Source organism: Chironomus tepperi, unplaced genomic scaffold (genome assembly GCF_022539635.2).
Source record: "Chironomus tepperi strain 1889 unplaced genomic scaffold, CSIRO-AGI_Ctep_v1 contig_349, whole genome shotgun sequence".
Taxonomy (NCBI): Eukaryota; Metazoa; Arthropoda; class Insecta; order Diptera; family Chironomidae; genus Chironomus; species Chironomus tepperi.
In genome coordinates, this window is record NW_027226471.1 from 332,789 (window position 1) to 356,700 (window position 23,912).

The 23,912-nt window shown below is 28.6% G+C and overlaps 2 protein-coding genes across 6 annotated transcripts in view; one reads left to right on the forward strand and one right to left on the reverse strand.

Moving 5' to 3' along the window:
* Window positions 1-15,790, reverse strand: part of Dg (Dystroglycan) — a 36,653-nt gene extending 20,863 nt beyond the window's left edge. The window contains exons 1-2 of one of the 3 annotated variants that reach the window (XM_070645086.1): window positions 15,448-15,790; window positions 3,742-4,082 (exon numbers count right to left, since the gene is read on the reverse strand). The gene's annotated coding sequence lies outside the window, so the exon portion shown is untranslated. The remainder of the gene's footprint in view (window positions 1-3,741; window positions 4,083-15,447) is intronic. The other 2 variants (XM_070645087.1, XM_070645088.1) reach the window with 2 other exon arrangements.
* Window positions 15,791-16,242: 452 nt separating this feature from the next.
* Window positions 16,243-21,616, forward strand: Rho1 (ras-like GTP-binding protein Rho1). Of its 3 annotated transcripts, none has more exons than XM_070644975.1 (5): window positions 16,243-16,309; window positions 17,493-17,653; window positions 19,256-19,280; window positions 19,352-19,476; window positions 19,544-21,616. In XM_070644975.1, exons 2-5 carry the CDS (start codon window positions 17,498-17,500, stop codon window positions 19,814-19,816), a joined length of 579 nt encoding a protein of 192 aa, XP_070501076.1. In that variant the 5' UTR covers window positions 16,243-16,309; window positions 17,493-17,497; the 3' UTR covers window positions 19,817-21,616. The 3 variants fall into 3 exon arrangements, with proteins under 3 accessions (XP_070501076.1, XP_070501074.1, XP_070501075.1); XM_070644973.1 differs by having other exon boundaries at window positions 16,260-16,401; XM_070644974.1 differs by lacking the exon at window positions 16,243-16,309 and adding an exon at window positions 17,008-17,161.
* The last annotated feature ends 2,296 nt before the right edge of the window (window positions 21,617-23,912 follow it).

A 23,912-nucleotide genomic window follows, 5' to 3' on the forward strand; every position in this document is an offset into this window, starting at 1 on the left:
CACTCGAACTCATAAATAGACTTTTTCTGTTATTTTTAATCTCAGACATGAAAAATGCGAATTTCCATGTATGTACGTCGAAGTGAAAGATATTAAATGAATGAGAATAACTTGTTCTTTGTATGTAGCATTGAAAGAGATTAAAGAAATAAACAAGAAGGCTTTAAAAAAATATGGGAAGTTTATTTTAATTTAACTTCATATAAATCTCAAATTACCAAGATGAAACTACTTGGTGTAGCAGTAAGCTATCAATCAATATAAGGAAAAATTCATTCTTAACCAAATCTTGTAATATCAAGATGAGGAAAGAAGATTAAAAGAGAAGACAATGAAACAAAGTGAAATTAATACTTTTTTTCCTATTATACAGTGTGTGGTTTACAATTGGATGTTGTAAATATTTACAGAGCGTCTGATTAAACGCCATTGAAGCTGTTTTACGGCTCAAAAATATTCTACAATAAACCACGGTTATTACACATCTGTAGAGTTAAAAGTTTGCTTTATTCATTCTCATTGCCCTATTCACCATTTCCCTTGAAAATGTTTAACTGATGCATACTAATTAATAGAATTTTACTCAATAAGAATCAAATGAAACGAGTGCTATAAATCTACTAAACAACTTCTTTTATTCATTGACATTGAAATATATCAGGTACTTCAGAAGATGAGCAATTCTTGAATGGGAAGTTGCACGATTTTCACCCACGAGGAAACTTTTTAGATAAATAAAACCAGAAAGAAAACAAGAATTGTCAAAAATGTGGCAACAATGCATGCAGCTTATTTTTTCACAGCTTAAACTCGTTGCACCCACGCCCATCGTTCTTAACTTCATTTTAATTAACTCATCATTATCATCGATATAATGCTTAATACTTTATTTAAGTTTCTCGCTATAAATGCTTCATCAAAATGAATAACTGCATCTTAGAGATGATTTTATTTTACAGTTATAGTTTTTTAGTGGATATAATTCATATTTTTATAAAATTTACAATTTCTCATAAATGTTCAAAGTTGGCATATAAATTTGTTATATTTTCTTATTCTAATATTTAAAAATATACAGCATAGTTAATTACTTTCTCCTCTTTCTAATAATACTATAAACAAAAATTAAGTATTTAAAGTGCTATAAAAATCAGAACCTCAACAAAAGTCAACAGCATGTAAATTCTCATGATTTTCATTTTAAATTAAGAATTTCTTCTTTTTTCTTATTCAAGTCTCGTGCATTAAACATTTTTTAAAGTTATGGCAACGCCGCAATTGAGCATCATTTCATTTCTAACTCAAAACACTATACAACTTAACATCTTGGGGAATTTATCGGGTCAATTGCATTCCACTTCCTCATTATGCACGGCTTAAGTTTGCATTCATTTTTAATGGATCTTTTTTTGCTAAAGTTTAAAGCTTTTCAATATAAAATGTCATCACTTGCAAATAATGGCAAAACTTTTCCATATTCCAAAAAGTTTATAGACCAACATCGCCGTTTAATTATATGCGGAACTTTTGCGGAACCATAAAATTATCTTTTCCTATCGCTATTTCCAACGTTTTCTTCCTTTGATCAAGTTTTAAAAAAAGATCTCTTTATACTATTAAAATTTTAATAGCAACAGCAGGCACAGATAAAAACATTTCTTGTTAAAATAAAATAATTTTGCGTGCGCTCTTCCTTTTATCAGATAAAAAGAAAAATAAATTGTCAACTGTAGAGATAAAGTTAGACACATTCACTCAGAACTGACTTTTAGGACGTAATTTTCATGTTTTCGTTTGAATCAGTTATCATCTTAGTTCGATTCGTCCCATATTGCAGGCCTACAGACCAAATATTATGGCTTACGGCCTTGGTCGAACTCTAAGGTACAGCCCGAAACTCCAGACATGTGCATCTAAAATGCAGGAAATTTAGGTTTGTGGTTCTTGGCCAAACCCTATATTAAATGTGTATTTCATTTCAATTCTCTGAATTTATCGCTAATCAAATGTTTTGAAATTCAAAACCCATAAAAACATCCTTAATACCATACTTTAGTATGAAAACAATTAAATCAGCAATAAGAAATTGCAATTTGAACCTTTTTGGTTTATTCAGTTTGGGATTAAATTAACTCAATCGTCCATTTTTATTTGACTGTATTATATTACACAGCTATTTCGACCAATGTAACTTCTTCATGACTAGTCTTAGCGATTGAACATTAACGTTCAATAAATAATTAAAATTTATGAGCGTCGAGTCATAAAAATCAATTTATGTTTTGCAAGTCGCCTACAACCATCACTTGTGCAATACATTTAAAAGAAGTAAAAAGAGACGTCGTTGGTAGCTCGAATTGAATTGTTATTTTATTTACATATTTTTTGAGTTAAGAAATTGAGGAACAATAAAAATTTCATAGAAAAATGTTCATTTTAATTGCCCAAAATCGTAAACATATGTGATGTTTAAAATATTCAAAGAAAATAAACTTCTATATATGTTAACATATACTGAATTTTTTTACAAACTGCCCGCATTTGCATGCATTGCCAAATATGTCTAACTTGTTGATTTGTTTTTATCAAGCCGAATTTCTTTACTGTTATACAGAATGGAAAATTAATTTATTTATCAATTTTATTTCAATGGAACCTTAAAAACCAAAAAAATATGTGTAGGTATTTCGTCGAATCATCAAAATTCAATTCAAATTCTTTCATTTTCCAAGTCGCAGTTTTACAATTAGGTATTCTAATCTCATATTATAAATAACTTTATGTCTTTCTTCTATATGCTCAAAACACAATTCATCTCTAAACTTTTGTTTGGGATTTATAATTTTCAATTTTTATGGTGATTTATGGCACATTCATATCATATATGGGCACATTAATGAAGGTACTATTCATATGCAAAGACAGGAAACTAATTTACATTGTCTGCATATAATAGTGATGAAGTGCCATAATTTGCATTTAGCATATGCATTATTATGAAAAATATGCACTTTAATATGGATATAGCGAAAGGAAAAAAGGCTTTGAATAAGTAAACTTGAACATGAAAATGATTATTATATTATTAGCTGTGATTACCATCACATGAACTTGATGCATTCCTGCATTTCATATTCATGCATGTTTACATCTTTCGGAGCTACTCACGCGACATTTTCCCTTTCAATTAAATTCAATAAAAAGCTATGAAATGAATACTTAAATCAGTAACAAGTGTCATTTTCGTGCCCTTCATAAGTTCATGTTACTTATTACGCTAGCTTGTTATATTTTGTTATCATAAGTGATTATTGAGAAAGAATTTGTGTTTTTTTTTCCTTCAATGAGTTATGTTATGGCTTGATAATAAATTGTATTGACTTCATGATTTAATTTGGAAATGTAAAAAGAAAATTACAGTATAGAACATTAAACTTTACTGAATTGAAAACAGAAACATAAAGAGGCGTAAATAATTTAGATGATAAGTTTCAATTTCATTTACAAAATTGTTGTTCCATGAACAGCCAAACACATGAGTTACACTAAATTATTTTAACGATTTTCAACTTGTCAAAATGTGTTCAGGATAAATATTTTGCCAATCAATGATAGCTGGTCAAGTTACAGCTGTATAAAAATCATAGCCAACATCATATGTGAGAATACAATTTGTCGCATCGCGTACTGCACACGATAAATGTAATTTAATTTATTTTAAATGAAGCTGTGCACGCTTACCTTAAATAGCTTTTTGATGGCGCACGTGTTGAATAAATCAAATTATGTAATTTATTGTTTTCACAGATTCTGCAATTGCAGATGATATTAAGCACAATTTATAGACACAGATTATTTAAGAATTTCTCTTGTTTGGCTTTTTGTAACTTTTTGCATTTGGTTATTATATATTTCTGCAATTTAGCTATTATTTCACTTATTAAAAGCACTCTTTAATATTTTTTATTTCATTTATTTAATTCCTTCAATTAAATATGCACTCAACGCAGTTTATGATGGAATAAAGCTGATTTCTACACTAGAGTTTTATGTTCGTTGATAATTCCAAACGCGGGTCAAGTCTGAAATGAAAGAAAGAGGAAAGAGATGACTTTAATAAAATTTAATCTCGGGTCAATTCATTAACACTATTGCTGTAAATTTTATTGAATTTTTCGTCGCCCTGATTTCCCATACACATGCTGCACATACTATAAACTTCGTCTTGTACCCAATTTATAAGCATGAAATTATTTCATTAATTTATATAATCTCATTCTTCTATTAATCGTATATTTTCATCAATTTAAAATTCATTGCATTGCAGCAATGAATTAGAGCATTCCGTGTCAATGTTTCTTTATCACCATCTCATATATTAATCGCATAAATAAGAACTCTCAATTGACAATAATAATTGTAATGAGAATGAGAATGAGAAATAAATTTCGAGAACTCTTAACATCAACAACATTGTAATTGATTGTATTTCTCATACGAATAGAGAAACATGTCTGGAGGGGCTTTATCGTCTGTTTAATTGACAAATTATTTGTTTTAATTAAGAGACAGAATGCAAAGTGATGAGACATCATAATAACAATAATGTTATTTTATTTCTGTTCTATGTTTACTTTAGTTACATTGTATGTCTATTAAAAAATCCAGTTAGCTTTTTAATGAGCTAGGTTTAATATTTCTGTTATTAATTTTCATGACATTCTTGATTAAAATTCGAATTTCATACCCAGGGGCGTATTGAAAAAGATTCTTCAATTTGATGGGGGTTTTCGCGAAAAATATTCCGACCCCTCCCCCCACACTCCCCTGAATACTGAGTTTTCATTTCCTTATCGGAAGTAAAATTTTAAATGCGTTCTTAAACACTAACAAGACATTTTTTACTTTAAAATAATATATGCAGATCAGAGTCACTTAACAAACAGCATATGTTCTGAACAGTTGCTGCATCAAGCAACATTATGAAAAATAAAATTCTCTTCATCCATACAAATTTTTATCTATCTTCACGTTTGACCGCATTTTTAATTAAAATAAATATTTTCTTCCATATTCTTTTTTTAAAAACCGCTAAATGCTTATGAGTGAGAGAGAGAGAAAGAAAAAAGTTTTATTAGCATGAAGTACATTTTAACCAAAAGACTGCATGTGGTTTTTTATATAGACATGCATTATGCTAAAATACATCCAGGCAATTGAAACTAAAAAGCTCTTCTCTGTTTTCAGAAAGTGGAAATGTAATTTATATTCTGTACTTGAATGCAAAAAATCTCAAATCATCATTTGTCAATTTAACAAAATATATAAATTCATATTTATGTAAATGAACTTCCTGCCTTGCATTTACTGCACCTTCAATTTCAATGAATAGAACCTCATTATTGCACCGCAATAGTATACATAAATCAACAATTGTGAAATGAGAAAAAGAAAAGAATTACTGTGAATGTCCCGATCGACACAAGTTATTCATGGCATCCAAGTAGCTGTCCATGTGACAAAGTTCATGTTAACTGTCATCATTATTGTCAAAGCAATGTTTTGTGGGCGCCACTTGACTCCATGAAAAATCAGTACTGATCGGATGTTTTCATTTCTTTGATATTTATTTTTCAAAAATAACAAATTACTCTAATGAGAAAAACATAAATGCATGCATTTATACATTGTGTGGCGTTATTTCAAAACATCTTAAAATACAAACTTTATGAGTCATATGAAAACGTCTCAAATATAATGTAAAAAAAGTTTTACTTCAAATTGTAAGCATAAAAAACTTTATCGATCTCTATTTGGCGCCGACAAGGGAGATTGTTGCGTTTTTACTCTGTCAGTTTATTCCACCCTCATCAAATAACATCAGAATAAGTATAATCATGTGTCAACTTTGTAGAAGCATGAATCACAATTTTCTTTTTTATGATGTCTTTATTTTTTGTGGTTATGACTTCAATAACGATTTTTGAGATGTAAAAAATTCTTCTCAAAGCAACATCAATGAGCATGTAGCTCTTCCTGAATAATATTTCTATTGATGTTTAATTAGTTGTTATTCACGTAAAATCAAATAGCAAAGAAAATTTATAGCCGGAAATTTTGCTTTGGTGTGTTACAAAGTTTTTATGTATTTTCAACAAATACTCAAAACATCAGTCAATAATCGATGGCGCATGAAGCAAATTTATATTTCACCCACTAATGGAGATTAATGTGAATAAGCGAGCGACATAAACAAAACAAAAAAAAAGAGTATTGAAAAGAACCTCAATCAATGTGATAGACATAATTTCTTCTTTTTCTTTCATTCCTCTCCCAATGATATTTCTGTTCGGAATCTTAAATACATTCAACTCAATTTATTGGAAACAATTCGCTTAAATATCTTTTTTCAATTTGACTATTCAATATACATTTTGATTACTTTAGCAGTAATCATAAGTATTTATTTATATGTTGTGACTCCGTTATTGACCATATCTATATTTTGTCAATTCATTCATATTTACTATCGTTGTGTACACATTGAAAGTATCACAATTGAATTTTATGACTCGACATTCATAAATTTTAATTGTTTATTGAGAACAATAAGCATGCCCTGTGCCCACTTGGATTGCTTATTAACTAGCTGTGATTATACTTATAGGCTTGTTACTAATTGTGGATTCAAGAAGCAAAATTAAAATTTTTAACCATCCACAAAAATATTATGTCATTTTTTTATTGCTAACTTATTCTCTAAATTGAACGCAATCATTGATTTAAATTTATGGACATTTTTGTCTACTTCCAATGCAATAAAAATCAAATTTATTCTTATTTCTTCAAAATTCAATGTTTTTCTTATTTCTTCAAAATTCAGGGACGTATCCAAAATTGTTTGGCAGTTAAAACTAGAGCTTGAATAAGACTCGACTCTATTCAAAATCTGAGTCGACTTCAAGTTCTTTTGAAACTCTAAAGATTACCATCATTTGCAATGTTCATTCCAGAGAAGAATAATTGTCAATAGAATCCATCCCTGCCACTTATTCCATAAAAATTTGAATGATTTTGCAAATGTTTAAATTGAAATTGCACAATAAAAATATCATCAAATAGAATTATAGCATATTAGAATCGAGCATTCACTGATCTATATCTTCATATTTTCTTGTTAAATTGTTTTCTTAATCTTTAAATATTTTTATATAGTGTCAATTGAATGTTATGTTTCAGCAAAATTAAATTGTTTTCACATGCATTCTATAAAAAATAAATTCCAATGTGTGAATTTCCACATACATGCTGAGCTATGCAAAGCTTATGCATATCAGCAAGTGTTTCTTAATCTGTATGCTTTGAGAACACTGCAGGAGTTTTTATTTGAGACATTTGGCAACGATTGCAAAAGTTTGAGAAAGTCTCACATAAAGGATAAAATGGAAAATTGAATAAAATAGGAATGGTGAGGATATAAAAAGCTTTGAAACTATAAACTAGCTCTACAGCATTTTTCTTATTTCCTTTCTCCTTTATTTGCTTCCTTTTAAACTTGTAAACTTGTTTTACATTTGCTTGCTATTTCAATTGGATGCAGTAACAAATATTTTCGAGAATAACAGAATTGAATGAAATTGACCTAATAAATTCTTCATGTGTTCTAAAGCTGAACATTTTCTGTTATTTCATCTTCCTAGAAATTGTATTTAACTAGAAGATTGGATAAAACTGAAATGCGGCGTTGCCACAAAAAAGCATGCTGAATGCACGAGACTTGAAAAGTGAGGAAAGAAGAAGAAATTCTTAAATTAAAATGGAAAGAGTTGAGTTGAGTTAGAAGGTTTTATAGTGTTGATTTTCTGTTTTTCTAGTGATTTACCAACAAGTAATTGCTGAACTTGGTTGCACCAAAAATTTATAGCTCTAAAAATTAATTAATGTATATTTTGAAAAATGTCATATTCATATTCGTTTTAATTTATGATATATACAAAGTTTACAAGAGAATGGGAGGAGAAACAAGAAATCTGAGTGCTGCTGTACAAGAGTAAACATAAAGAAGATCGAAAATATAGGAGATTCAAATAAAGTGTTAAACATAATATGGCTGATAATGATGAGTTAAGGTGAAATTGAGAAAAAGTGCGTAGGTGGTCATGTATTATATAAGTTCCTCGAAATAGCATCGTTGCCATGTTTTTAATCATTCTGAATATTTTCTTGTTTTTTCATATTTTGTTTAGTTTGTCTTTGACTTTGGATTTTTTGTTTATCTAAAAAATTTCAATTCTCGTGGGTTAAAAATCATGCAACTTTTCTACTTCTTATTTTTATAGATCTGATGCCATCATTGTCAAGCTTATTCTATTTAAATACTTTATTTATTGTGATGCCATTAACTGGAAGAACTTTATAATCCGATTTTCTACTTCTCATGTCTTGTTTATCTACGTTTTTTCACAGCTCGAATAGTTGTTATGCAACTATTCATTTTACAGTTCCATTCATTTTATTGGACTAATGATTTTATTCATTTTTATTTAAAATAAGAAGACATTTGAAGGGGTCAATGATTTAATACATTTAGAATTTTTCATTAAAATGATTGTTTTTAAAAAGTAAATTGTAAATACACTTTGGGGATCTTTCTCTTATGACGTCAAACTTTTTAAGGCAGAGCTCGAAGTCGACTCGGATTTCGTATGGAGTAAAATTGACTTTTCCATACGAAATCCGAGAAATCTAATTTTAGGTGTCTAAATTGCTATGAAAAGATAATTTTATTAGAATTAATGGTAGGAACTGACGTCATTTGTGAATAATACCTTAGGAGCACTTTAATAGTTTGTATTTTAAATATTTACGCTTTTAAATAATGTTTAAACGTAAACCCCACACTAGTGTAAAGAAAAGTATTGATTTCGTTTCATGTAGTGATTGCGTCCGTACCGAGTGAGTTTAGATAAGCCAGTCTAATCCCCATAAAGTAGTGACTTCACATTGCCGCAATGAACATTAACAAAGAGTTAGAGAATTTTAATAAATGAAATTTGAGATTTTTATATTTTCAAATGCATATGCTTCATGCATAGGGTGACCATGCACGTGCTTTTTCAACGAACAGTTCTGTATATTCGGAAATTAAATTAAATTTTGAAGAGCTTAACTTTTGAAATCAAATTACAATTAAATTCAAATACTTATTACAAAATGTTTCGTATTTCCTCTAAATTTCCCTGTTCACCCGATGCATAAGTTATTAAAAATAAAAATGGCAAGAGTATGAGAACTTTCAAAAATGTCTGACAGAATATTTGCATGAGATATAAAAACTAAGAGAAATAAAAAAAAATGAGTGCGAGTGAAGTGCAGATGTATAAAAATAACACGCTAAAATATTTTGCTGTTAAGTGCAGTTTTTAACTTGAACAATTTTTTTATGTACATTGCAGTGTTTTCACGATATTTACTTTGTTGAGTCAGACTTCGTATTTATTTCACATCTCCTCTTCAAGCCTTTTTGTGTTGTACATGCAGAAATGTTTTCTCCTTTCGCTATTTTTTATTTGAATTGGCTTTTGTTCTCTTTTATTCTGACTCATTTGGTTTGTATTTGCTCTCATGATGCATTGTGTATGATGCTTATTTATACATTTTTATAGCTTTTTTGAAATACTTTCGGTTATGAATGGTGTCAAAAATCCTTGTTATTATAATTAATTTTACTATCTACAAGATCCAAAAGCTTATTAATGATACTCAATAGCAATAGTCTTTAAAGCTCATAAATTGCATTGCAACAGATCATCTTCCTACTTATTTTTAAAGTGATTTTACATTTAAGTGCCATTAGTCATTCACTGTTCAAACCTTTTTTTCCAAACCATTAAAAATATTAAAAACAATTGTGGGCAGCAAGGAAACTTTTATGAGAAAAATGCAAAATTATTTGGAGTATATGTAAGTGGAACTAAATGAAAGTGCATTTTTATGTCGAAGAGGAAATTCCTGGGCTTACGGCCAATTTTATATATTTCATCTGCTTCAAATTCAATGGTTTATTTAATTGAAAACCGGTCATCAACAATAAATTTCAAAATTCAGTCGTAAGTGAAGCAATTGAAAATCAATTGAATCTTATAAAAATTGTTAATGGAAAGTATACATTAATACAAGTAAAAATTGTTGATTGAGAATCTCATGAGAATTGCTTTTATTTACAAAGAATACAGTACTGCAAAAATCAGTTGAATACTCTCAGTTGGATGATAAATTTCTGGAGTTTTTAAATGGAATAAGATATTTTTAAACATACACAAAATTTCAATCTGTTTTATTTCCAAACAGATTTCAAATCAATTTGTGACTGATTGACATAAAATTTTCAAGAACTCCATCACTTTTCATTTCAAATGAAAGCAAGTCTGAACAGACAAAAATGAGGCAATTTTGGAATAAGGCAAAAATTAGTCAGAATCTTACAGAACATGTGTTATTCATTATTCTCTGGTTTTTCTTTTCCATAATATCTTAATTAATTCAGTAAGGCAAATATGATACAAGCTTGTATTGTTATCAGGATGTTTATGTAAGAGACATAATTTAAACATTACTTTAAGATAAACGAGATAAGATTTCAGAAAAGAAGAAAATTTAAGCGATAAGGCATAGTGACGTTATTTTTATAGTACGCGTAATTACTCAGCTTACACATTTATTTGCTGAATCAAAAGCTGGTATTTTTGTACGAGAAAAGTTTCCCAAAATATGACATTGATTTTTCTCCCTTTTTACCTTTTCATAGCAACCCCTTTTAATTTCCGTTTTCATTCCTTTATCCTCATTCATTTCATTCCAAAAAAATCAATACTTAACTCCCAGTATTAACTTCAAATATTTTTGAGAGCAGAGTCCTTCCATTCAATTGACACATTGACAATTTTCCGAACCTAGGCAAGCACTGCTGAATTTTTTTCACAATGAAGTTAGACAGAAAGGAATGAAATTATTCGCTTAAGCATAATCCGTTATACTCTTTTGTACTTCCGAAACAAGCAGCAGTATCAGGTTTTCCACTTTTATTCAATGAATTAGGAAGAAGAAAATAAATTTCAGTAGAATGTGCTTCTTTTTTAGAAAAGAGGGACATGACAAAGGATGAAAAATTCCATTGAAGCTGCTTTTATGAATTCCATTGAGTTTTCATGCTAAAACAATCACTTTTTATTTATGATGACCGCACACAAAAAAGCCTTAAAAATAATTTTCATAAATTTATAGCTTCATACTGCACACAATTAATTATTTGGCGGTATGAAAAGAAAATTCGCTCTCATTTTACAAAAATTTCACACCTAGCTGTAGTCATTAATCAATTGATGCGTATATTAAGCTTACGCAATCGACGAGAAACATGAGTTTTGCATTATCAGTGGCACTTAAAAATTTGTTCATTCTTTTCAATGCTACTTCATTCAGTGATGTTAAAGACAAAAAAGTTTCTGCATGAAATCAGTTATGATAATAAAAAGTGGTCGCATCCTGAACATTTCGGAGATGAAACTTGTTTTTAATTTTTCTGTCGCAGATACATTCTCACGTGTATCAAAAGAATGTCAATATTGCGTCATGAGTCTTGTTATCACATGCTTCATAAAATATTTTTATTGAACTTGTAGAATATCAACACATGTGTTAGTTCCAAAATGAGCTGTTTTGAGTTTAAAAATATTGGAACTAAAAATCACCAAAAAACATAATTAATCTTCTTTTAATTTTTGTTGACTTGGCTGGGTGATTTGTGATTCATTTCTGAAGGAAAATCCGCGACATAAGCTATAAATATTCACACACGGCACACGATCATTGATGCTATTCATTCTTACGAAATATATTATTGTACGATCATCTCTGGTTCTATTTTTAATTCCTCGTCTCTTTAATTTAGTCTCTCACGTCGTTGACACAATTTATGAATGCTTTTTGCAACACTTGTGTTGGATGTTGTGCATAATTGTCTAAGAAAACTTTTGGCGCATATTGTGTTCCTCAAGAAGTTCAATGACATTAATTTGGTGTGTTATCCTAAGACTCTTGACTTACTTTCGTAATGGAAGTATTTCACAAAATTTGCTAATTGAAGCCACAATCGTCAAGAAGTCAAATCTTATGCTGTCCAAAAATATTTTCCTATTTAGAGAAAATTTTCTATTTCCATTTTGAAAATTTTGAAAAATAATAAAAGAAGGAAAATGAAATTATAAAAATTAAGGCACATGGATAAGGTTCGAAGAGATTATTTATAAATAAACACACACTGACTATTCGATGACGATGAAAATTTACATAAAGGTTCACTCGTTCATTCATGAGTGATGAAAAAAATGAGAAGAGAAAGGTTGAGAGAATTCAAGTATGGGAAATATGGGAAGCATTATTAATCGTGCGGTTAAGAGTTATTGAACTGTGAACAACAACGAGAAGTTGCTAAAGTAAGAGTATGCATGTACATGAGGTATGAACATCTTCAACCAGAAGCATATTATGAAGATAAAATTAATAGTCGTGGAAGTACTTAAATTAAACAGAATCTTATTAGAATTCACTTCACATCGATGCCTTTATAAACTTTGGCATGCTTCTCCTTATACCTGATCATTATTTAATAAAAACTACAATCAAAGTAATGCAATCTAAATTGATTAGTTAATTCCATCTGATGAAAACTTATTGAAGCATTAAAATTAATGGAAAAATTGTTGATACGAGCAAATGCATCGATAATTCTATTAATGAATTGACTATATATATATATATATCTCGTTTAGATGTCAATTTACTTGCAGATCATAATTATTCATGCTAATGCATCCACTTAGGTTTTCATCATACAATAACTTCTGTAGATTGAAGTCATAAATGAGACTAAAATGATTGCGGTGCTGGAGACAATTTTCTAGACAAATAATTCATTTGTTTCTTGTTTTTGGAGCACACATTTGTGGATTAAATTTATGAAATGCAAACATATGGCATCGCCGCGAGTTTCAATGAAAATTTATTCTGTTGCTTTTACTTTTGATTCATTTTGATTAAAATTCTTCGTATTGCTTCTCTTTTCGTTTTTGTCGCTCTTCTCTTCAGTGCGTCTTATGCTAATAACTGAACTCATACATCTACATCTACATAAAATGAATTCATTGGAGACGAGGATTAAAAAACTTTTTCGTGCTCAGCACATTCGGTATTAGTCATCTTATAGAAGCATTTTTGCAACTTAAAATTGAAGTAGGCTGCATATATATCTTAATGTCAAAATCTTTTCTCATGTACAGCATGGAACACGTTTGAATAATTGTTGACCAAAAGTTTCAATTCCGATAAAATTTGCCAAAAGTATTTGATTTTCTTTAGAAATTGAAAAGAAGAAATTCCATCCTTTGAGGAAAAAGAACTTCCTGTTCAGTTAGAAGTGCAATCTATGCATCGGTTGATTTCATTTCCGCACACACAAACACACAAAGTGACATAAGAATATGACAAATCTCTTAAAATAAACTTGCGAGTGTTGACGTTCAATAAACAAAGGAAATGAATTTGAAGAAAATAAAAGGAAAGAAGTGACATGAAAATTTCTCAGTAATAATCCATGCATTTCTATTTACACATTGACTGACTTCATCTAGGCTGATTCAACTGATATGAAGTTGATAAGCAGCGAAATGAAATGAAGTAATTCAGGTAAAATATAAACACAACTCACAACCACGCGATGAATCGTCAAATATTTTCATTTTTACGTTATTGAGACCTACTTACTATGCTGATATTTCAAACAGATTACATTGAATAAACGACATAGAAGATTGATAAGATTGTTCAAATTCCACACATTTAATGTATTTTTGTATCGAAACGATTTTGACGATTTTTTTAAATGAATGAATTGTAAAGAAAATAAGAAGCAAAAAAGCAAAAAAATCAGTCAGGGGTTATCAGGGGCATAAGAAATTATTTTTATAAGTTATACTCCATGAATTCTGTTCTAAATTCGGTTGATTTCGCATGAGAAATTTCCGGTTATTTTTATTTTAACATATTTTGTCAAAATGACGTATAAAAAAGAAGAAGCAGCAGGAATATGAACATGTGGCCCAAGAGACGTATTTCAAACAATGCCTTATCCAAACATTTACTTATTACGATAACATCACATATTTATTAACATCTTTTAGTCGCTAAATATATAAACATGAATTAGTTTTTTGAAAATTTGTCTCAAGTCTCTTAAAGTAAAACAAATATTGGCAGTATGGTCACTTCATCATCAACTCAATGCTGATTTTGACGAGGAGAAATTGAATGTAAATTTATATCAGTTTATTTGATCATTAGATGATTTTTTTTATGTGTTAGAAGTCTGACGCCCTATAGTCATTACAAAATCATTATTTCAATGTAAACTAATTATAGTCTGTAAGTAAAGTTGCGGTTATTTAATCATTTTGTGCGCATAACACAAAAATAGCCGTTCGATGATGTGAAAAGTGATCCTTTTCAATCAACTCTCTGTCTGCTAGTTTAGAATCTCATGTACATGTGAACTCATTCTGCCAACAATTAAAGAAATTAATGCTTATTGAACCTTGAACTGTTTATTTGCTTTTTATGTTGTTTTTTTCTACATTTAACAAAAAATTATGATGAGTATGTGTATATTATTATCGGAGCATGTAAACGTGCCGGTCAATTATTAGGATGCTTTTTAAATTGGAAGCAATGAAAAATGTCATTTGAATCGATTTAGAATTATTGAAGAAGGAATGCCTGTTAAAGTTCATTTGATATCAATTTGTCTACTCATCAATATTATAAATTGATGGATATTTTTCTTCAATCAATTTTCATTCACTATCTAACGGTGAATGTGCTGAATATATGTGTGTATTATGATAAACGACAAGAATGTTTGTTGCATTAATAAAACTTATTTTTTCCTTTTTCTTCACGATTCTTTCCGTTATATCCTTTATGTAATTTGGATTTGCGAAAACGAATGAATGTAAGCCATGAACATAAATCAGAACGGAAACATTTATGCTTATTACTTTATCAATATTCTATATATGTAATACGTGGAACCTTATTTTTATCTTTATCTACTGCTATTTAGCACTCATTTTTTAAGGTACCGACTATGAAAATTTTCCCGTCTTTTTCTTGCTCCCATTCAACGATCAGAAATATATCAATGTATGCCTTTCTTCTCGCCAAAGCTAAAGAAAATAATAATAAACGCAACGAAAATAGAAGAACCCGAAAATCAATAAAAGTATGTGAGCATTAAAAATTTTGTGCTACGTTATTTATCGTCGGTCTGGATACATTTTGCAGATTTTTTTATTTTTCTATATTGCACTACTATTCATTCTCATCCTTACGCACCTTTTGTGATAAATCCAATAAGCTAGAAAAATTGCTATCGTCAAATAAAATGATCGAAAATAATCCAACACAGGAAAAGTTTTTTTTTGTGTTTTTATGCTAGGTATGAAAGTTTTTCAATTTTTTTTAGATTCACTTTACACAATCCACAACCTTTTTTTAGTGCACTTAATGGTATAAACTTTAACGAGTATAATTTTTTCTCAATGGATGGTCTAATTGTGACTTTATACACTTATTTTTACACAATTCATCAATTAATTTTCGTTAGATTCGCGGACGATATCTTGATACTTTTAAGACTCTTCATGAAATGAAAAATGAAGAGAAATTGGAATCGATGAATTTTTTCTGTGTATGAAGGAAAAAACCTTTCAAATGTCAGGCGTTCATTCTCAAATGATGTCATTACGAAAAATTCCGAAGTAAATTCGTTGAGTTGTACAATTTAATTCACTTCCTACAACTAGGGGTTGGAAACTTAATATTCAATTTTATGATTATGCGCACGCTTTGCTTTGAATTTAATTTTGTAACTGAAAAAAAAATATTATAATCGGAAGAAAGAAATGAAATTTGATATCAAATTGGGAATCGAACCGTCTTATCTATAATTTCCGGTTTTTAATGCCATTAAGCCAATTTCAAGATGTAAAGTTTTTAGCAAAGTATTTACTTGAACTAATCCTCTAGTCTTTTTGTTGATTCTGATTTTAATAGAGTCCTTTAACTTAAAATTTTTATTTGCTTAACTGCTAAAAAATAAAATTAACGGCTGTGAAAATTTCAATTGTTGTCTAGTGTTTGTATCTGTTAAGAAGGAAAATTCGTATTAAGAAATAATTTTAAAAACCCAAGTCAAGTAGGTATTTAAGTAAGGTGTTATACTTTATGTGGTGAACAGCTCCTTTCTCATTATGTTTTCCTGTTTTTCTTCTGACGAAAGTCATTCAGGTGATTTATTTTACTAAACAAAAAAATGTCTATCTTTTCTGCATTATTTTTCTTCCCATTTTTTCCTTTTAAAAACTTGCTATCCTCATTCTGTCTATGACTGACTATATTATTTAGTGATCTTCCAAATTTTCATGTAGTTAAAATAATTCACAAGGATATTGGAGATATATTGTGTTGTGGAATTGAAATTTTTTTTCTATTGTCCATTATAGACAGTCATGATCATTGTTATTATATAAGTGTTGGGTCAAATCATAGTCATTAGTTTGTGGAATTTATATGCTTAATTGTGTTTTCTAAATATTTGTGAGCAGTTAGTTATAGTGCATTTTAAATTTCTTGAAGGACTTTATTTTGGTGGATTCTCCCCTGATCTGTCTGAAAAGTTTAAAGACCCTCTCTCGAAAATTCGAAAACGAAGAATTTCTTCAAAAAATTTAAAATAGTGCATTTAGTATTCATTCTAGTATATAACAATTAACTTATAAAGTGATTAAAAACGATAAAATTAGTAGAATAATTAAAAGAAGTTGAATTTAATAAGTAAGTGAGCATACAAACGAACAAATTTTTTTTGAATTCCGTTAAAAAAACGCCAAGAAATATATTTAGTTCCAAGACCCGCGAGAAGTGAAGAAGTAGAAAAAATTGAAATTAATTTTTTAAAACGAGTTTTACTAATTTTCTAGTGTATTTAAAAATAGTAAAACATATTAATTATATTCACAAATTATATAAAAATAGAATAAAGATAAAAGTAAGTTCCAGTAAGGTCAAAAAGTGCATAAAAAGTGAAAAAGAAAAAAGTCTTTGAGACATTCCAAAAAAGAGATTCGTCGTCCATTTAATAAGGCGTTGTTCTTTCTATATATACTCCCTATATATATTTTGCGAATTGAGAGCCTTAAAATAATCAAAATTAATCGGTTTTTCGAACAAAATGATGCTCAGATGAGTCAGCACATAGTTTAAAAATTTTAAAAATTAGTGAATGCATTTTTGTGTATTAAATTAAAATTTAGAAAGAAATTTGGAAGTACTCATATTAAGAGAGAGTAAAAAATATCTTATTATTATTATTTTCGTAGAACCAATGGCAGCAATTCGTAAAAAATTAGTGATTGTTGGCGACGGTGCTTGCGGAAAAACCTGTCTGCTGATTGTGTTCAGTAAAGATCAGTTTCCTGAAGTTTATGTGCCAACAGTTTTCGAGAATTATGTTGCCGATATTGAAGTTGATGGAAAGCAGGTAATTGATAACGAAAAGAAGAAGAAGGAAAACAAATGAAATGGAATGAGTGTAAAATGTCTATTACGGAATTAATTGATCTGAGTGCCTGATTAGTTTGTCAAGTTTGTGCATGTATCATTCGCCGCCGTCATCACATCGTCAGACTTTTATTATATATTTTTTAGTTGAATTATACGGTCAATTATTGATGCGTTTCTTTGGCATAAATACCAAATCAATCATTCAATAGGAATTGAGTGCTGCTCAATAAAGTGTGTTACGATGCTACATATTTCTCCTATTAATTACGATACATTTTTTTTTCTTTCTCTAAATGATTCTCTCATTCTTATTTTTATTTTTTATTAATATCTCCCTCATTTGAGTCTGCGTAACTTTGATTTGTACAAAATACAATAAATGTGTGTTTTTCTCATCCAAATCACATGGATTGCTGTAGTTTAATAATACCAGACTCGCGCGCCTTTCAAGACACTTCATACAAGCAATAACAAAATGAATACATTTTTCAGCAAATGTTTCTTTCTTTTTTTTTTTTTGAGAATGAATAAGAAAATGATCTTATTTTCCTCTCATCTTTATGTATGTATATTGCCACATTCATTATAATATCGTTGATTCAATATATATATATTTGAAAGATGCTTTATTGCCATTACTTTTTTTCTCTTGCGCCCCATATCCGCTTTCTTTTTACTACGAATAATGTAGTCATTTCTTCTTAAAAAATAAATTATTTAAAATATCGGTCGTTTACTTTGTAAATTTTATTGAATGTTGAGTAAAATTATATTACTAAAGATCTGTAAGATGTATGAACAAAAAACAGCAATTTCATCGTCATTTGATCAAAAATGAGTGAAAGATGTAAGAATGAAGTGAGACAAGCAAACAAATGAAATTTATTTGGAAAAAAATCTTATAAATGTGTCATAAGATGATGATGAGCACGACTCATATAATATGAATGTCTTAGTAAGCGACGCGATAACATTCCATACTGTTAAATACATATATTTGTATTATTTTAATGAAACTTATCAAAAATCAAATAGCGTGACTTGTATCGTACCGTACGATAAGCTATTATAGCAGCTGTTTTATTAAACTTGTATATTAGATGATGAGCCGGCTAATCAGTTCACTCTCGTGTTGAAAGAAGAAAAATAATCTGCAATCCTATATTTTTTGTCTGTTCCTCATAAAAATAAAATTCCACAGTGGAATATATTAGATTACAAAAGTGTACACATAAATAGCAAGCATTATAAACCAGAAAATGTACATTCTTTTAATATTATGAGAATGTGGAGAACAAAAGAAACATGGCAATAACAGCAAAAAAAAACTGATCGCTTATGAATTCCGAGAAAATTTTGCGATGACTAATCGACAATAGTTAGATATAAGTTGCTTGTCCGCTCTCTTTCTCGGGCCTCCTTTATTATCGTATCGAATACAACAACAAGTAACGGCGATTGTGATGACAGAGTATGTAAAATATTGAATGAGTGATCGAATGATGTCATATTATTATAGCTACATGTCCATTATGTAATATTAATAGAATTTACAATAATTATTATTCTCCTCTCACAGGTCGAGTTGGCTTTATGGGATACCGGTAAGTGATTACTTTATTAAATTATGTCTACATGAATATTTTTATTAATAAATTGCATATCATTTATATAGCTGGACAAGAAGACTATGACAGATTACGTCCTCTGAGTTATCCAGATACAGATGTTATTCTGATGTGCTTCTCCGTAGATTCACCAGATTCATTGGAAAATATTCCAGAAAAGTGGACGCCCGAAGTAAGTCTTAGACAGACTGACTCCTATGACTCATAACTAATGGAATGCATTTCAATTGTCTTTCTAGGTAAAACACTTTTGTCCGAATGTACCAATCATTTTAGTCGGTAATAAAAAAGATCTCAGAAATGATCCGCACACAATCAAAGAATTGGCTAAAATGAAGCAAGAGCCGGTGAAAACCTCGGAAGGCAAGGCGATGTTTGAAAAAATAAACGCATTTGCTTATTTGGAATGTTCAGCCAAATCAAAGGAAGGTGTACGTGAAGTATTTGAAACAGCCACAAGAGCTGCATTGCAAGTGAAAAAGAAGAAGAAGAATCGATGTATTTTACTTTAAATTTGCCTTCTTCTCCTCTTCTTTTACTTCCTCGCAAAAAATCAAGAGTAAAAACTTCCCCCGACTTCGTTTTTTCGTGAATATCCATCGAGCTGTAATTTACACAACACAACAAATCAACAACAAAAAAAAATATGATAATATAAAAGTAATAATAATTATTATAATCTACCTAACATACACAAAAAACACACACACACAGATAAAACATAAAATAGATTTTTTTGCATGAGAAACTAAAAAAAAAGAAGAAAAAAATTGTCCATCTACAAAAACTGTTTTTGAGAAACTGATTTATTTGAAAGAAATTCCATTAATCGACACTCATTAAGAAGAAAAAAAAAGCTAATTCTTTCAAGGAAAAAGAAGATTTAAAAAATAATAGTATGTAATACTAACAATTTCTTGTATGTGGGATAATAATTAATTATTTCCGCCTTTAATTGTTGGAGCTCTTTGATAATGAAGCTTCGCCTTTTTAAAAAAGAGATGATGATGATGATGATGATGTGTGAAACATGATTTCTCTTTCGTTTTAATTAAATTCATTATCCTTCTGTTCTTTTATACATTTAACAATAAAAAAAAGTATATTATATATCATAATGATCCCTTCTTTTCATCATATCCAGATCATTTCTTTCTCCTTAAATAGTCAGCTATAATTTCTCTTTAATCATAAAAAAAAGATTTGGTAGATTATCTTGCAACTAAAAGAAAATCATAAGAGATTATAAACATACAGAAAGCAAAAAATAATATTTGTATTTAAATTAATTAATTTTTCTATGTTGTTCTTATTAGTAATTTGTTGTGGCAAAATATTCCACTTAGTAAATCGAGGAAAACGTTTTTGTGTCAATCCAATGCGAGATAATTGAATGCTTTTTTCTGTAGCTAATAATAGAAAACGATATATTATGATTATATTTTATTTTTAAAGAAATCAAGAAAAGTAAATTTAATTAAATTAACAACTTTGATGGCAATTTTTTTTATATTACCTATTGAAAGGACGAAGAATTTCATTTTTTTGAAATATTATACGAAAACAATATCATATGTTGGGTAAATAGATAATCGAAATATGAGAAATGCGCAGCGATTGATGAATATAGTTTGAGGAATGTTATCTGAAAATTGTAGAAAGTAACTCGAAAGCAGCATAACAGTCTAGAATTGAAAATGATATTGTAAGGCATACAAATTCAGTGAACATTTCCTCAAACAACCTCATATCCTTAAAAAAAATAATTTTTCTTTTGTGCTCCAACAGTCAACTTGATGAAGCATAAAATCCTTGATGTGGAAAGAACATCTATAAATCATTAAAAAATTTGATATATTTTGCATTTAAATTCCGTTACTTTTCACATCATTAAATAAAAATTTGAGAGAGTTGACGATGAAATTGCATTAATTTATATCAAAAACGAACCATTACTCCTTTTAATTTGTAATCGTCACACGTAGGCTCATATTTTTTTTGTTTAATTTGGATCATTTATACTCTTTTTCCCGATTATTTTATTAAACTTTTTTTTTCTTTTGTGTAAATTTTCTTAACTTTTTTGATAACAAATTTCATTTTTTTTTCGCATAAATGCTTATTTTTGTGGGATGTAGATTAAAAAAAAGAAAGGAAGGAAAAAAGATTTTAAAAATTCCTACGTGGAACTATGAAAAGGGAAATAAACCAATTTATTATTACATGAAATTAATATAAACAAACAAAAAAAAAACAGAAAAAAAGAATAAAAAATAAAAATATTATTAGACCAAAAAAAGGTAAAAACAAAATCACTTTCATTATCATTTTTTAATTTAATTTCCATTACCCTAATCCCCCGATTATCCATTACCCCTCCTCACATGTATTTTCAGAAATTCGATTAAATGAAATATATCCATTTTTGTTCTTAGTTGATTAGAGGAAGTTTGCACAATCTATACAGACTTTTTGTATAAAGACTTTCCCATCTAGGAACACTCACCGACAAAATTAACATAATTAATAATTAAAGCATGATTGATAAAAAAAAAATCTTCAAAATAACATTTTAATACTCTTAAACTATCTCTTTCCATTGTAAAGCACAAAGTCTCCCGAATAGGTAGCAAATAAATTATTTCAGTCATTTTGAACTTGTTAATAAATTTTGAATTAAAATATGAAATTCATTCATTTTTCCCGATAAAAGATTTGAAAAAGCATTGATGACAGTTATTTGTAACGACTGAATATTTTTTAAATTCAAACAAAATAATTTGTAAAGTTTTCCAAAAAATTGTACGGTTTTCTTTGATAATTTGAACTTTTGAAAACCATACAAATTTCTATTTTGAACTTTTGAAACCGTTTAAATTCAAATCATTTTGAACTTTAAGAAAATCATCAAAGCTTTCAAATAATTCAAAATCAAGTAATTCGTGTATGATAATTTTTCCAAAAAAGCTCTTTGTATTGTCATGCATTCATTTGAATAGCAAAAAAATCCTTATCAGAAAAAAATAAATTAAAATTTGTCTTTTTAAATAAATCATAAGATTAGTATGGATAAAAAAATCATGTGTAAATTATGAAAAAATACTAATAATAGTCACTAAACATAAAGAAAAAAAAAATGAAAAAGGCCTAATTTTGTATCAAATAATATTGATATAAACTAATACATGACAAAAGATATCTCTTGTAATTTTGAAGTAATTATAGTAGAATCCATGCTGAAGAAAAAAAGGAATCGTCACATGGATTTGAGCAATTTTTATGATTGACTAAGCTGGATGCTGGGAGAAAAAGCTTCAATATTTCTGAAGATGAAAAAGTTTGACATTTTAATGCAGTTGATCATTTTGACTCCAGCTCGATAAAATTATAATTTTTAAAAACTTTTTGAATTATTTTGCACTTTTATATAGATGATGAAGATAAGACTCGAAACTATGAAAATTAAAAGAATGGACATGGAAATGAAAAATATCATTTTAAACCTCTAGAATATTTGATTTAGAATGAAAATGTAATTCAGATGGTAAATGAACGACTTTTGTAGACGTGAATCGAGATTTTCCTCTTGAATTTAATTAATCAAAGTGCCTAATTTATGTAGTCAAAATAAAAAAAAGTTTGGTTTTGCTTTTTGTAAGAATTCATAAATTTTCTGCTAATGTTGAATGATCGGTACATAACTAATGATAGAGAGAATGTATTTACTTTATAGGATACATAATCAACTTCCTTATTTTGCTATGATTAGATTCATTAAATTTTAAATAGGTGGCTTGATTTGTAAAAATACACTTTGATATTGGATGAACTCTTATGACGTTTAGCTTTTGACATTCAAAATAAAAATAACTTTTAAGGTTTGAAAATCTAATTTATCATCAATTTGTCAAGAGCATTGAAGAATATTTAAAGAAAAAATCCCTTATCTCAAATTCTAGACGTCATAAGAGAATGACTTATTATTGTAAGAACATTTGAAAATATCTCAAAACCTCAGACTAAGGAACACAAATAATAAAAGAATAAATGTAACATTACACCTAGATATCAATCTCCAATTACATTTTCTTACCCGATTGGCAACACATTGACATGTTGTCACTACGGCAGACTTAGAACCTAGACCTGACAGCTACTTGGTTCTCCTCGTCGCCTACATAGCACATCAATATGTGTCAATCGGGTTAACACCGATGAAAAGAAGATTAACTGCTACCTAGATAGATCTTCAACTGGATCTTAAATGAGATCATAATTTTTGCTTGATCCCGCATTAACAAAATTAAGAAAATTTGAAAATTAAAAATTGTTTATTAAATTTTAAGATGTAAGCTAATTAGTGTTTGTATTTTATCAAATTTGTAATATTAATCTATTATCGAATGATAAGATTAATGAAGAAAAATCGAAGATTATGAAAAAATCAAGCCTGGGTTTCGATTCTCTATTTATGACTAGAATTTACATTATAATCTCACTGGATGTTTAACAATTTCAAATTAATTAATTTTACAAAATGAAAATTCATGGATTGCACGATTAATGCCCAATTTTAGATCCTAAATCTTCCGATTTTTCATCCAGATT